The sequence below is a fragment of the Paracoccidioides lutzii genome, assembly GCF_000150705.2.
Source record: "Paracoccidioides lutzii Pb01 unplaced genomic scaffold supercont2.14, whole genome shotgun sequence".
NCBI classification, from domain to species: Eukaryota; Fungi; Ascomycota; class Eurotiomycetes; order Onygenales; family Ajellomycetaceae; genus Paracoccidioides; species Paracoccidioides lutzii.
Window position 1 is genome coordinate 351,264 of NW_015440960.1, and position 14,232 is coordinate 365,495.

Here is a 14,232-nt window from a genome sequence, read left to right on the forward strand (position 1 = left end):
TGGTGCCCCAGTTAGAAAACGAATCACAATTAAGCAAGTGACTTACAATTATATAAAATCAAAAGTGGCTACTTCACTAGTTGTAGTATAACTAATTGAGGCACTCCAGCATTGGGGTTGGGGGCCATCCCAATGGCCTGCATCCCATTGCCCATAGCAAGAATATACGCCTCGTTATACAGCCGCCGCGGGACATGTTGCAATAAATCAACACAATGTTCAGCATCAACTGAATTTGCAGCAATGCGCCCAAGTTCATCTACATTGAGCCGTACGCGGCGCCGTACAAGTTGTTCAGATTCATCAATGAGGAACCGTGCTTGAACAAGTATATAAATAAGAGCTCCTGTAGGCTCTTGCCCGGGCAATCTGTGATTAGGATGATTTTGAGACACCCGCTGGTATGTATTGCTATCAGGCTCAGAGTAAGAATAGAGCTTCAAAATCATAAACACAAAGCAGGTCGAATTAACTTTCGTCTTGCTGTGGCGGATCACGAGTTGGCATGCGGTTGAAGTGACCAGTAACTAAGTTAAGTAGTTAACTAACTAGTTAGTTAGTTATCGTTCATTATTAATACGGTGTACTTCCACCCCGCACTTCTGCGCAATCGATGTATTGGCAAGATGCTGAATATTACATATGGATAACCGCTGCAATAGATAGAAATAAGTCTGGGGAAGTTGAAGATATTTCTCAGCAAACCTCGTATGCTGATCGCCGTCGGGCAGCAGGGATAGGGACTTCTACACGGCACTCCTGTGAATCTGCCATGCGACTATGACATCATGTCGGAATAATGATTAGGGCCGATCTAGGTAGTGCTGGAGACCGGGAATGACGGGAATCGCGGGTATAGCGGGACTGTGTAGCACCGACTCCCCGGTTTGGGTTAATTAAGGTTCATTTTTGACCTTGCGATACAGGCAGTGGGAGGGCGGTGGGGTGTATCCATGAATTTTCTATTTAAGATCAATAGGCGCCATCCAACCCAAAACTGAACCAGAATCTCATTTCTTTTCGAAAACTATCCAAGACACAAAGCCTAGAGAGCTACAAGCTAAATCCGCTCAACAAAAGAAACATTCCTGAACATTCTGCTTCCCTACCTACGTCCCCGATCCCAAAGACACCAAACCAACGCTCACCTCTCAAACCCAACCATGGCCTCCCAGTCATCCATCCCTCCAACAATCCGTACCCTCAGCCAACCGGACCCCTTAAAACCAGACATAACACTGACGACTTCCCCGCCACCGTGCCTAACCCCCAACAACACCACCGAACATCTAATCCGCGTGCACGCCACCTCCCCCTGCGCCGGCGAACTCACCTGGCCGTCCTATAACCCCCAACTCTTCTCAAAGAACATAGTCCCCTGCTACGACCTGTCTGGCACCGTCGTTGTCGCCCCGCCAAACTCGCCATTTCCGCCCGGCACGCCCATCTGGGGACGCACAAATGTCAACCACTCCGGCAATGCGCGCGAATATACAGTGGCGCATACGCAGGAGCTGGCCAGGCGGCCGCGGAATGTGGATGAGACAGAGGCAGCAAGTGTGCCGTTGAGTGCGGAGACGGCAGTGCAGGCGCTGTTTGAGCATGGGGGGTTTGCGGGCTTGGGGGAAGGGGAGGCCGGGAGGGAGAGGAATAAGGGGAAGAGACTGCTTGTTACGGCTGCGTCGGGTGGGGTTGGGGTTTGGTTGTTGCAGTTGGCGAGGGAGGCGGGGGTTGGTGGGATTGTGACGGTGTGTGGGACGGGGAATGTGGGGTTGGTGAAGGAGTTGGGGGCGACGGAGGTGATTGATTATAGAAAGACGGGGGTGAGGGAGTGGGTGGAAAGCGGGGAGGGAGGGGGAAAGGTGGATCTGGTGGTTGATTGTAAGGGTGGGGACTCACTGGCGCAATGCTGGAGTGCTGTGAAGGATGGTGGGGTGCTTTTGTCGATATGCGAGCCGCCGGAAGGGAGGAGGCCGGGGTATTGTGCGGTGAAGGATGTGAGGAGTGAGTTTTTCATAATGGTGCCGCGTGGGGAGGATTTGGCTGACGTTGGGAGGTTGTTTGAGGAGGGGAAGGTGAGAGCTGTGGTTGATAGTGTCTGGAAGCTGGAGGAGTATAGAGCCGCTTTTGAGAAGTTGGACGAAGGTCATTCGAGGGGTAAGATAATTCTCGAGTTGTAATGACGGTTTTGAGAAGAGGAAGTTGGGTTTCATTACGTTTTGCTCTATCAGATATTCCGTTTCATTTTGGCAAGGCGGCATGTTTCATTCCGTCTATAAAACTCTGTTAAGTATAGTATCAGCACCTTTAACCATAATCCTAAATTAATGTCCGTGAATATGCTCATAGAAACACACTCTCCTAGAGAATCGTGTGTGGGCTCAGGGTCTCCATTGCTTCTTGCGTATTGTCCTGTATATCCCCGATGTGGTGAATGCTGCACGATCCATCATTTTTTTTTTTTTTTTTTTCCGTGCAAGTTGAATTTACAACCGAAGTGGTCGTCATATCTGGTAAGACAAAATAAAGAAAATATGTAATTTTCGCCAAACGTCCAGACGCTGGCCTCTCGCGTCCCATCAGGGCTGTGCAATGACGGTTGTCTGCCCCCATCACCAACGATCGTCAGAATTACACATGCCAAGTCCCGCTTCACGGGAAGCTGGTCGCCACAGCCGTAGGCTATTGGGCCATTTGAAAGAAATAACGTACATGCAGTTAGTTGGGAGTGACATATTTTTCGGGGCAGGAATGATATGGAGAAGGTGGGAGTGCGGAGGGGGTGTGCACATCAGGACTCTTGGTAGAGGGTCATCTGATTGCTTGAAGAGACAGAGGCCGCGAGAGCTTCATTCTTTATCCGTCAGAGGATTGATGAACGCGTCAACCTTTTTCAATCCCGACATCCCTCAGAGGGGATGGTTGTCTTTGATTGGCAGGCCATTCGGATATGCAGGCGTAATGCTTCAAGTTAATCCTCCAGATAGAATACACTGCGAATGGTACTGTGAAAGACAAAGTTCCAGATCGTGATTTAGCGATGTCCAATTGGTAGCCCCGCCTCCGTATGACTTGGGATAGACATCCGCTGGCGTTGAGATACAACCATCTTGCAGAGAATATGATACACGTGACAAAACAATGCTGCTTTTACTCAACCGGAGTGCGAGTTAGTCTTCCAGGTTCAGATGCAATTATACTTGAAATTGCAGAGATAGGGGTAATTGAAGATAGCGAGTAATATCAGACCAAAACTGTCGATCTGGGATTTGTTGCGTGTGGTGCGTGTACCAATTAGCTGTCGCATTCTGACAGAGATCGCATCGCACAGTCCGGAAACTGAACCGAGCCGAGTTTTCATGGACCAAAAGGAACGGTTGAGTATAAAATATATTGAATCAATTGCTCACATCCATGTCCACCCCGAAAATGTCATCTGAGAGTTTTGTCAACCCATGCGGAGGACTGAAATGACTTATATGAACCTTTCCTCAGGGCACAACAAAAGCGGATTTACGTATCGAGGCAAAGGTTGCCCGTCCCCGGTTCCCCAGCTCCAGAAACACACCTTGAACAGAGAAGCCGGGAAACAAGTCAAAATATAAGCCTCATATCGAAGTATGTTAATTTAGGGCAGCCTGCAAGCAGTCAGCATCAGCAAATCTCTATTATTAGATCCTCGGGTTGCAATGCTAGCAGGGGAACTTACAGTCCATAGCAGGCAGCCCTTAAGAGGGAAACTCCTGCAGGTTCCCACCCAATGGCAATAATAATAGATGGCATTGGCGTCGAAGGACGGAGTGGGCAAAGGTGAACACTGCAAATATTATTTAGATCAGTCGAAATCCGTCGTCCATGTTTCGTTGAATGTTTATCAGTTTCGACTGTGAGAAAAAGGGACCCTCGAGACAACTTCAACCTCATTCCTCTGGAAACGGCTAAAAATAGCGAAGATTAGTCAGGGCAGCGTGGCGCTAGCCTCGTGGTGGCTAGGTAAAAAGCTTGGCCTTTTGTGGCTGGGGACTTTGGGGATGATGAAGTTCGTTTCCCCCTTCTCGTCCCCAGGGCGGAGTAAACTCTTTAACTAATAAGTGACAGTGGAACGAAGGAGTTTAAGTTTAGTTTATAACCATGTTAACTAGTTATCACGTTGGTTTAATTAATGTTTCAACACCATATCAACTCGACAGAGTACAGATCAGCGGTTGGAACACTCTTGAAGACTCTGTCTGACCTCTCCCTCCTCATCCGACCCCCCGCCATTCTTTATTAAAAACACTCTATCCATCGTTTAATCATTAGCATAAAATAAGATAACCTTCCCCCCCCCTTTTCCAGTCGTCCCACATTTCCGTTAGCTTGCGGCAATCTACCGAACCCCTCGCATCTCGCTGCTACCGCTCCATACGTCCCTATATACAGTCTACAGATTTCTGCCATCATCGCCCTATTTTGTGTCTAGCCGTTGTACAGCAATTTCTTCATCCTATCTTACCTAACCGTCCTTCTGTGTTGCTAATTATATTTATCTCGATCGTTATTTGGCTGCTTTGCTAGATCGAGATCATTGTAATCTGACGACACAAACCATGAGGAAATTCGTCGGGAGTATAAATAAACATACCTGTAAGCCCACCCACTGTTTCAAGTGTTTTATTACCCATCTGGCCCCATGCATCTGGCCAACATAAGCCTCAGCTTCCTTTCATCATGAGAAAAATACTGACGGGCTTGCGACGGCTCTCTCATCATCCAGCCCAAAGCGTCTTTCGAAGTTCATCTCACCCCGAATCGCCGGAAGCCATAATTTTAACGGAAGTGGTACGTCATATCGTCTTGTCACAAATTGTTTCCCTGATTGGCCTTCGCTTGTGCAAACAAAAACAGAGAGCTCTGACCGTTTTAATGGCATATATAGAATGCTTTTTGTGAATCTGGAGGACCCAACAACACGGTATGCAGACGCTTCAGGCTTTCTCCCCCGCTCCAGACGAGCCTGCAATGATTCCCCAAGCTAACGTCTACTCTCATATCCCCCTTCCCCCCGGCTAGGGAGATGAATTCCTTCACTTACCGGCTATCGTCGAGGCTGCGGAATCAAGCCCCAACGCCGCAAAGGAGGCTGCCAACCTGATCCGTCATATTCTCTCCAATCCAAGCAGCAAAAAAGGCTACAGGCAGTACAATGCCGTCATGCTCATCCGAATCCTGGTCGATAACCCAGGCGAGACCTTCTCCCGCAACTTCGATGCCAAGTTCGTGTCAGTAATTAGAGATCTGTTGCGTGACGGGCGGGACATGAGCGTGCAACAGGTCCTAAGAGAGACTCTTGAATATCTCGCAGTGCAGAAGTCGAATGACCCTCATCTAGCTTCATTGGCGCAAATGTGGAAGAAGGAGAAGGAGAAATTTGAGAGGACAATGGGAGTTAGCGCTGTATGGGCACCTTTCTCCCCTCCCTTGTTCCTCCCCAAATATTTCATCTGGGTTAACACCACGTTTTACAGGGACCATGGGTTCAACCTCAGATTGCAGGCCAGCGTGACAATTATGTCACCCACCCGCATCGAAACGGAGGCCTCCCGACACCTGATGAGCTCTCCGCCAGAATATCGGAAGCAAATACGTCTGCATCATTACTACTTCAACTAGTCCAGTCCACACCATCAACAGAATTCTACAAGAATGACCTTCTAAGGGAATTCTCGCAACGCTGCCAGGCCGCAGCCAGATCTATCCAGGAATACATCAACGCATCCAATCCCGCACCGGACGAAGATACCATGCTCACCCTGATCGAAACGAATGATAAACTGGCCGTAGCAATGTCGAAATATCAGCGTGCAGCTCTGGTTGCTAGGAAGCACACGAACAGAATGCAATCCAATCCCATTGACCCGAATACCACCCTGCAGCAGCCAGAGCAGCCAGAGACGCAGCAGCCTCATCCTCAATCCCTGCCTCCGCCCGACCAGGTACGGAATACAGATGCACAAACCGCCAAACGATCCGGGCCTCTCTTCTCTATGTCTCTCAAGAACCTGAGCAAGTACCTCCCAGACAAACATCCCCAATCTGACCACCAATCCCAATATCAACAGCCACACCACCCTTCACAAACCCCACGAACCCCGCCATCAAACCTCAGCCGCATCGCCACAGCAAACACAACCCCGCCCTCTGCCGTCTCCCCCATAAACACTACCCCACCCCAACCCCCCTTCTCCTCCACCGCCCCAACAAGCAAAGGCTATCGCCCGCCCCCACCACCAAATACAACCCCCTCAAACCCAACCTACGAATACAACTCCAGCGACTTCCAGGTCGAAAACCCCTTCGCAGACACACACAGCAGCTCCCGCTTTGACAATAATAGCGATAACGGGAGCCACCATGGTACTCGCACCTGGGACACCTCTAGGCCTAGAAATTTAGGTGCAGATACCCAGCCCGTAACGAGCAGCACCTACTACCCCAATACAGGCGATGGCTTGCCTGATAGTAACATGGCCGCGGCGAGGGGGCCGGATTCAGTGCCTGGGACGTTGACGGGGGCGGAGGCGCGGACGTTGAGTGCGACGGAGAGGTTTTATGGGGCTTTGGCGGGCCGGAAGGGGTGATGGGTTGGATGGTTCGACGGCTGACGGATGTATCAGGTTTGGAAATTTTGTAAAAGGGTGATTTTATGATGGGATCTTGACTCTTTCGTCATGTTTTTTCTATCTGTCATTTCTCCGATGGATGGAAGTTTTTCTCTTCGCATTTTGTTTCTAATACCATATGTATATTTGTTCTCCTTCCTTGTCTCTCTTGTTTTTCGCTTGTCTCTTTCCTGTTGTCTTTGACAAATTATTACTACATTTATATCCTCTCAAGCCCGATCGATATTCGTTTCATTTGTTTATGTATGTTTGTATGTATCCGGTACACTGTATCTCCCCAATGAATTCTATTGCGTTGTATTTATTCCGCTGCCCCTGAAAATCGGAGGCGGAAGGCAGCTTTGGCGCGGTGCGTATTGTATTGCGATTCCAATCGGGTATACTTTAGTGATTTTGGGTAGTCAGATTCTCAATACTCCTGTAGCTATACTCCTGTAGCTACTGAATGGTGCTGTGGCAAGTTGATGCTCTTTGGAATCGGGAAATGCAAACATGCTGTTCCCCTTTCTTATGTACTTCTGCTCCGTATTAATATAGTTATCACTTGAAAATAGTTATTCCATGTTCGCTTACTGAGAACCCCCTGAAAGCGGTATAGAAAACGGCATAATTATCCCCTGTGTGTTAAGATTTTGCGAACACCTCTAACGAGTTCATGGAAAAGTTCAAATATCGACGGTGGGGCTCTATAACTATTCCCGAAGACTTGTTGGGGAGCAAACGGCTTCAAGGCGATAGGTCCAATTTGACAGAGTCGTTTTACGTTGCTCTCACTGTGGTGCTTTGAGACACTAAATGATGCATTTTAGATATTGCCCAGTCAAGGTACATGGATTAGCCAACCCGAGAATCAATTGGCACAACTGTTCGCCCTATAGTGTTGGAGCAAATAATAATAAGTTAAAATATTGATCAAGTACTGTACGAACAACCAAGGCTATGTAAGTAATGATGTCTATGTACGGAGCGCCGTTGAGTCTAATGTGTACCGAGTCTATGAGCATCCTTATTTGTGCGTTAGGTGTGAGGAGGGATCCTTTTCTTTTCACAAAAGCAAATGTCCGAAGCGAACGGGAGACAAAGACGAAGGAGAGATCAAAGAGAGAAAGGGAAAAAATAATAATAATAAGGAAATCTGAGGAAACGACACTGAGTCTGCCGTTGGTAGTAGGAGGTTAGATAAAGTACAATGATATGGAAGATACAGGTGAATGTAGATTACAGGGAGTCATGTTGACATTGGCTAACATGATCAAGTGGAATTGCGAGAGACAAGAGAAGAGAGGTAAATGAGAATATCGGAATTTTTTTTTTTCTTTTTCTTTTTCTTTTCTTTTTTAAACACAAAGAAAGGGAAAAGGACAAAAAATCTTTATTATAGGAGGGGAAATATGTGTAAAAGAAATAAAGAATACAAAAGAAAAAACCAAGGAAATGAATGCTACGTATTGCAAGTTAGTTACCACGTAAATGACTCCTCCACAAAATCAATCACAGGGCCCATGCCTACTCGCTTTCTGACGGACGCGCGTACCTCATCCGCAAACGCCCCAGGCCCACACACAGACACAGCCGTCGCACCCACATGATTCGGCATAACCTCATCAAGCACGACGTCCGGCCGACATCGACCGGGAAACATTTGTAACGTCTCGCTAGGGCTCAGGATCTCCCGCATACTCCGTGGCTTGCTGATGAAGAGCTTCGTAATCAGCATTTCACGTCGGTTGGGCAGTTGCAGGATATAGTTCATGAACTCTTGCACCCACGTGAGGTGTTCTGTTGTCCGCACAGACCAAACAAGATAGACACGACGCGTAGCGACGGTGCCTTTTATTGCGTTTTCGAGCAGTTCGCGGGTTTGCATGAGGTGATGTGTTATGCCAGCACCGCCGGAGAAGAGGACGACGGTGCCATAGCTGGCGAAGAAGCTTGATGGATGTGATCTGTATGGTCCCTCAATGAACCCGGTTGTGTGCAAAGTTTTATTGGGGCAGGCGAGCGCGGCTTGGTAGAGTTTTCGGGTCATTCCTGTTCGGGCAGCCATGACTAGGGTCACGTTTGTTGGCTGGAATCTGTTGCTAGTGAACTCCGGGTTGTCATTACAGTCGATCTCGCGCTTTTCGGATGAAGGGTTCAGATTACCCCGCGAAGATGTATCGCTTGAATAGTTAGGTGGCATATGATTCTTGCCGGTTTCTGCCCACGCGATGGAGAAAGGGTGGGACATCCAAAAGGAGATTCGAGGTAAATAGGCGTAGACGTGGCTTCCGGGGTGGATGCGGACGTTGCGTGGAAGGAAAAACGTCACCCTGCTCGCTTCTCCGGGGAGAGCTTTCACCATGACGTGCGTCATCCCGTGGCGGCGAGAAAAATTCAAATAAAACAGTCGTACGAAACGAGTCAGTCGCTCTACCGCCCAAAAGGTGATGATAAACTGTAGCCAGGGGAGCTGGGGGAGACGGTCAATGGAAAGATGCATATAAATTCCCACGATAGTCAAGAAAGCTGCTAATTGGTGTAGATGCAAGAAAGTTTCGTAGAATGCATGTCGTATTGGGGACGGCGAATGAATTAGTAAAACCACCATGCCAATGGTCCCTAGCATACCCCCGGTAAAAAATTGAACAGTTTTCAAATTGGCCATGGTGTTGTTCCATCCACCAGCACTAACGGAGTTCGTTGCCCATGCGACAGTGTGAAGAACGCTTTCCAGGACCACCATGCGTCCTATCCATCGGTGCAAGAGATTGTAAGTGTCAAAACTTATTTGTAGCAAGCGAATAAGGGGATTGTTTCGGCCTGCGAATATAACCAGCGGAATCATGTTAAGAAGGGCCAGGACTCCAGATCTTCCCCTAAGCTCTGCAATCAAAGCAGCCTTTTCATTCACTTTATAATCAAGGAAAGTGATGTAAACTGCCTGGCTCAGGAAATAGGTGGTGAGCAGGATCGTATGCAAACGCGACGGCAGCGTCCCAACGTTAATAGCTTCCGAAAGCTTAAACTCTCGATTATGCCTCTTCCTCCCCAACGGAGCATACATCAGGTGTCTTTTGATATCAGCCCACTGTGATGATTCTGCTGTAGCCCAGTATTGTTGGTATTTAGGGGTCGCGTGAAACGAGGTAACTCGACGCATATAGGCATGCCACATCTGTGCGAATCTCGCAACCAGGACGACCAGGCATGTCGCCCCAAGAGACGCGGATATTATTTGAATCAGCAGGGTATCTAGTTTAACATTGACCCCCAATAATCCCCGAGTGTACTGTGGAACATAGCTTGTATTTCCAGAGTTGGGGTGAACATATCCCTCCGTGATTGCCATTTAAAATGCAAAAAGGAGGTATATCGTGTATTTAGGTAGCAATATCAGTTCCCCGCAGCTATCCAGAGCATACGATGTAGCCAAAATCCTCCCAGGGATATTATGCACTGAAATTGGGTTGCTGTGAAATGATTTAAGATGGTGAATGATAATGTCAGCAATGGAATTCGCAAAGCCCTGACACGACCGCGGCCCACGTCGATTTACAATAGCCCCAAGCCAAGTTGAGGGCTGGAAGCAGAAAGCAGAATCGGAACGACTGTATTGGTTCAAGGAGTGAAATGTCGATGGAACCCCGACAGCAAGGCAAACAAGCAAACCGACCTTGAGAGGAGTAGAGTCGACAAAGAGTGACAAGCTGCGAGACACCTCCAGTAGAATGATTCCCCTTCTATGTTTCTTCGAGAGATAGGATCCGTTTCAGCATACACCGCCTTCGATGAAGGGGTATTTGTAGTCAACCTTGATTTGGGCCTCCACACAAAACCAGTCAGCGCTGTGGAGAAATGGAGGGTTCCAGAAAGTATCAAGACAGCAGATCAGTAGAACGCGTAAGAGTTATTGTGTTGTTTGAATCATCTAGATATCTGTAGTAGAGAGAGAATGATTGTTAACCATTTTCTTCCATCATGCTTAGGGAGGAAGTCAGAACAGGAATTCACTTACTAACAAGTGTAACAGACATTCTCAACACTGGCCTCAGGAATAATAAGAACAAAATGAAAATATCAATGAAGAAAATAATGGAGTGTAAGTATTGACAGTGGGGTGAAAATGGTGATATATGTGGAGGTTAGCCGCCGATGATCAATGAAAATCTTCACATAACCAGTTTCTGAGCAGCCAGTGCAGAAGATATAAAGAGAAGGACAGCAACACAAAAGGATGGGTAGAAGAGAAGAAGTATGAAGCAAAAATGAAGAACTCTGAAGAATGCTAATATCTAAAGAGTTTGTTTGCGGGCAGGAAGATGCAGGTTCAGCCCTCAACTGCCCCAGAGACATGCAGACCCGGAAGCGAAGACGAGGTCAGTCCACTGGTGGGAAATTCTGCTAAATTAATCAAGGCCCAATAGAGGGGGCCATTTTAGACAGGAAAAAGCCTTGTTTCGCCGGAGGTCGTTCCAACACAAGAGGCTTTCTGACGAGGTCGGAAAATAACTGTCATAACTGCCAATCCCCGACGCATGGAGGAGTTTTCTCCCGCAGCTTGAAAGTTGACAGACCAGTGCTAGCCACTTCTGCTAAGCTCCAGCTCACCAGAAACAGCCAAAGGCAAAAAGCGTTCCAAGATCAAATCTATCATTGTCAGCCAAGAGAAGCAGAGAACTGTGGCGTGTTTCAAACAACCAGCTTCTATGTCGCTAATAATTTAAGCAACCCTTGGGGCAAAGTTTCAGGGGACGTTCTGCCCAGTGAAAAGCCTATAGGCTTTGGGCCCTGCGGAAACTGGGACGGCCCTAATGCGGGGACTGGCTGGGATGGTTCTAGGAAGGCAAAATCCAACGAATCACCAGAGCGCATGAAAATCGATGTTGGGAGATCTGGTTCCAGCGTCCGGAGCATATCAACCTCAAAAGTGTGTGTGTGTGTGTGGCTTTTGCCGGCTCAATCATCTTACACTGTGAGAATGAAGCAGTATTTAGTTAGTTTATTACTGGTGAGATTTCCCGATGGATTCCACAAAAACGCTCCCAAGAAACTCCAGGAAAGACGGTTTTCCCTCAGCTTGTCACGAACACAATGAAGTCGCAGGATCTTGTTGGTTGTTCAGCATTCAAAAAAGTGGACACGGGGAGCCAGATCCTAGCTCCGAAAAATGTCACCCCCTCCTCTCTTTGGAGATCCAGCATGCCCACCCAACCTTTCGGGTTCGACTGCGGAAAAGCGGGAACGTATCACCATAACTTCGATCATTGTCGAGCAAAACGGAAACGAAAGAAAGGCTGAATGACCTGATTGTCCAAACCAAATGTGGCAGCATTTATATCCATACTTTGTGGGCTGTGTGGGGCATTGAGACTGGAAAATCCCACTCGACCAAGGAAAAACAGTAGCTCCATCTTTCGTTAATATTTAACAAATAGAGCACCACTTCTAATGGCAAACCATAACCTCTAAACTACTTGAAAATCAACTGATTGTCACCACGCAAAAGCACTTATCCCAGTATCTCCCCGTTTCCTTTTTCACATGCCCAAACGTAAAATGACGCTTCTTATCGGCCCATCCAACCCCCGTCAACGCATATAATTTCCCCAGATACGTAACTACTAGCTTCGCTCGCCAAAAACACCACGACTCCCTTGAAATCTTCGGGTCTACCCCATCTACCTGCCGGAATCCTGGCCATAATGCCACTGTTCCTTTCTGAATCATTAATCAATGCCACGTTCATGTCAGTGTCGATATATCCAGGTGCGATCCCGTTGACCGAAATCCCCTTGGAAGCCCACTCGTTTGACAACGCCTTTGTTAGCTGGGCCACTCCCCCCTTTGAAGCAGCGTAAGCTGGAACTGTTATGCCTCCCTGGAATGATAGGAGAGATGCAACATTGATAATTGCTCCTTTCCGTTTAGAAGAGAAAGTTGCCGGATCCCGCGCCAGCAGATATGCACCAAATTCTCGACAGAGCATGAAGACCGACGTCAGATTGACTTGGATAACCTAGTTGTTATCAATCTCTAGCCAAACCGAAAAGGGATATCCTGACAAGCTCAAAGAGCAAAGTGCGAGCGAGGGGAGGGCATCTTGACATCAATTGATCATCGCATGGTAGGCAAAATTCAAATCATTCGAACCATCCATACCCAGTAGGGATGATCTCGAAAGATAAGGAACTCAACCGGTAAATAAAACCATGTAAGAAAACAAGAAGATGAGAGCCTCAAAGTTAAGTATTGCCACTCACCTCATCCCAGTCGTTATCAGGAAACTTCTCGCTCAGGTACCTTCTTTGAATCCCCGCACAATTCAACAAAATATCCACAACCTTTCCATCCCGTACGAACTCAGGGATTATGCCCTTTACGGACTCTCGACTGGAAAGGTCTGCAACTTGAATCGACACCGTTCTCCCCGTCCGACTAACAATTTCATCACGAGTGGCGGTATTGGTTGGATCTCTCTGCATCAACAGGCCAAAGGGTTAATTAAGGCTGGTTCCTGTAAGTTTTGGTCTGAGTCTCCGCGAAGCATATTTCGGAAGCACTGGTGAGGTATCACATCAAACATGGATCCTCTGCTCCTCTTCCGTGTTGTGAAGAAACCTTTTTTTTTTTGTGTGTGTGTGTGTGTGTGCATAATATGAATATCTCCGTCTCAGGGCCGGCAAAAAGAAAAAGAGGGTAAACAAAAAGATAATGCTCATTATCTCTACCTGGCTCAGTGCATCCACTTCACCAGTTCACTCGACAAAAGCAACCTGCCTGCATTGCAATACGGATGCAAATGGATAAAAAGCGCTTCCTCCGATGGGGTTTCCCACAGGAACCATATGCTTCCAGAGTCATTATAGAGGATATGCATACCATATTGAGGGCCCCCCAACAAACCTCACAAATGACGGGACATCATGAAGAAAATAAGATAGTATGGGGAGATGACATTCAGGGAAAGGTGCGCATTAGATCACTTAAAGCGACAAATTTGCAATCTCAACCCGTCATTCAGGCAACTTGAGTTCCGGTAGCTACCAAACAAAATAGATAAGAAAGACACATCCATGATGTGCCGCAAGCATTTAAAGTGAGCAAAACAACTACTTACAATACGATAATGAGAATGAATAATAGGGAGAGAAAAAAATCTAAATTAATTGCTCACCTGCGCTAGAATGATATCTGCCCCAGCTTCTGCCAATGCAATGGCCATCTCACGTCCAATCCCGCGTGTGCCCCCTGTCACCAGGGCTGTTTTCCCAGCAAGCGAAAAAAGCGAGAGAACTCCGCAGGCTGGGGCAGCATGGGATAGGGCTGACGCTTGTGGTTGGAGTGGTGTAGATGAGGATACCGCCATGATTTGACTGCTCATGACACAGGCTCAAATTTTGGTGCAATTTCTGCCTTTTGCTTCTGTCAGAAAAGAGAAAATGACTTTTTGGGTCTTTTTTGATTCTGGCCTTTCCTTGATTTGGGTTAAATCCCGCGGGATTTATTTGGCATTCCAGTTGGGTAACTACAATGCCCAAAAGTTTATAAAAACTTTATGGATGCGGTTTCGGACTAAAGTGGGGGAATA

At 47.5% G+C, this 14,232-nt stretch overlaps 6 protein-coding genes across 6 annotated transcripts; 3 read left to right on the forward strand and 3 right to left on the reverse strand.

Annotated features, from left to right (window-relative positions):
• Positions 1–68: 68 nt before the first annotated feature.
• PAAG_05366 (hypothetical protein) lies at positions 69–774 on the reverse strand (the record flags this gene model as incomplete). The annotated part of the gene is made up of 2 exons (XM_015845553.1): positions 69–527; positions 706–774. The coding sequence occupies 2 exons, from the start codon at positions 772–774 to the stop codon at positions 69–71; spliced, it is 528 nt and encodes a 175-aa protein (XP_015699779.1).
• Positions 775–1,163: 389 nt separating this feature from the next.
• On the forward strand, positions 1,164–2,180 carry PAAG_05367 (alcohol dehydrogenase zinc-binding domain-containing protein; the record flags this gene model as incomplete). The annotated part of the gene is made up of 1 exon (XM_002792592.2): positions 1,164–2,180. One exon carries the CDS (start codon positions 1,164–1,166, stop codon positions 2,178–2,180), a length of 1,017 nt encoding a protein of 338 aa, XP_002792638.1.
• Positions 2,181–4,710: 2,530 nt separating this feature from the next.
• Positions 4,711–6,620, forward strand: PAAG_05369 (hypothetical protein; the record flags this gene model as incomplete). The annotated part of the gene is made up of 4 exons (XM_002792594.2): positions 4,711–4,821; positions 4,919–4,954; positions 5,053–5,436; positions 5,508–6,620. 4 exons carry the CDS (start codon positions 4,711–4,713, stop codon positions 6,618–6,620), a joined length of 1,644 nt encoding a protein of 547 aa, XP_002792640.1.
• A 1,501-nt stretch (positions 6,621–8,121) lies between these two features.
• PAAG_05370 (ferric-chelate reductase) lies at positions 8,122–9,993 on the reverse strand (the record flags this gene model as incomplete). Its single annotated transcript, XM_002792595.2, has 1 exon — positions 8,122–9,993. One exon carries the CDS (start codon positions 9,991–9,993, stop codon positions 8,122–8,124), a length of 1,872 nt encoding a protein of 623 aa, XP_002792641.2.
• Positions 9,994–10,926: 933 nt separating this feature from the next.
• PAAG_05371 (hypothetical protein) lies at positions 10,927–11,942 on the forward strand (the record flags this gene model as incomplete). The annotated part of the gene is made up of 3 exons (XM_015845554.1): positions 10,927–11,020; positions 11,069–11,571; positions 11,643–11,942. 3 exons carry the CDS (start codon positions 10,927–10,929, stop codon positions 11,940–11,942), a joined length of 897 nt encoding a protein of 298 aa, XP_015699780.1.
• Positions 11,943–12,210: 268 nt separating this feature from the next.
• Positions 12,211–14,010, reverse strand: PAAG_05372 (estradiol 17-beta-dehydrogenase; the record flags this gene model as incomplete). The annotated part of the gene is made up of 3 exons (XM_002792597.1): positions 12,211–12,660; positions 12,905–13,120; positions 13,819–14,010. The coding sequence occupies 3 exons, from the start codon at positions 14,008–14,010 to the stop codon at positions 12,211–12,213; spliced, it is 858 nt and encodes a 285-aa protein (XP_002792643.1).
• Positions 14,011–14,232: the final 222 nt, after the last annotated feature.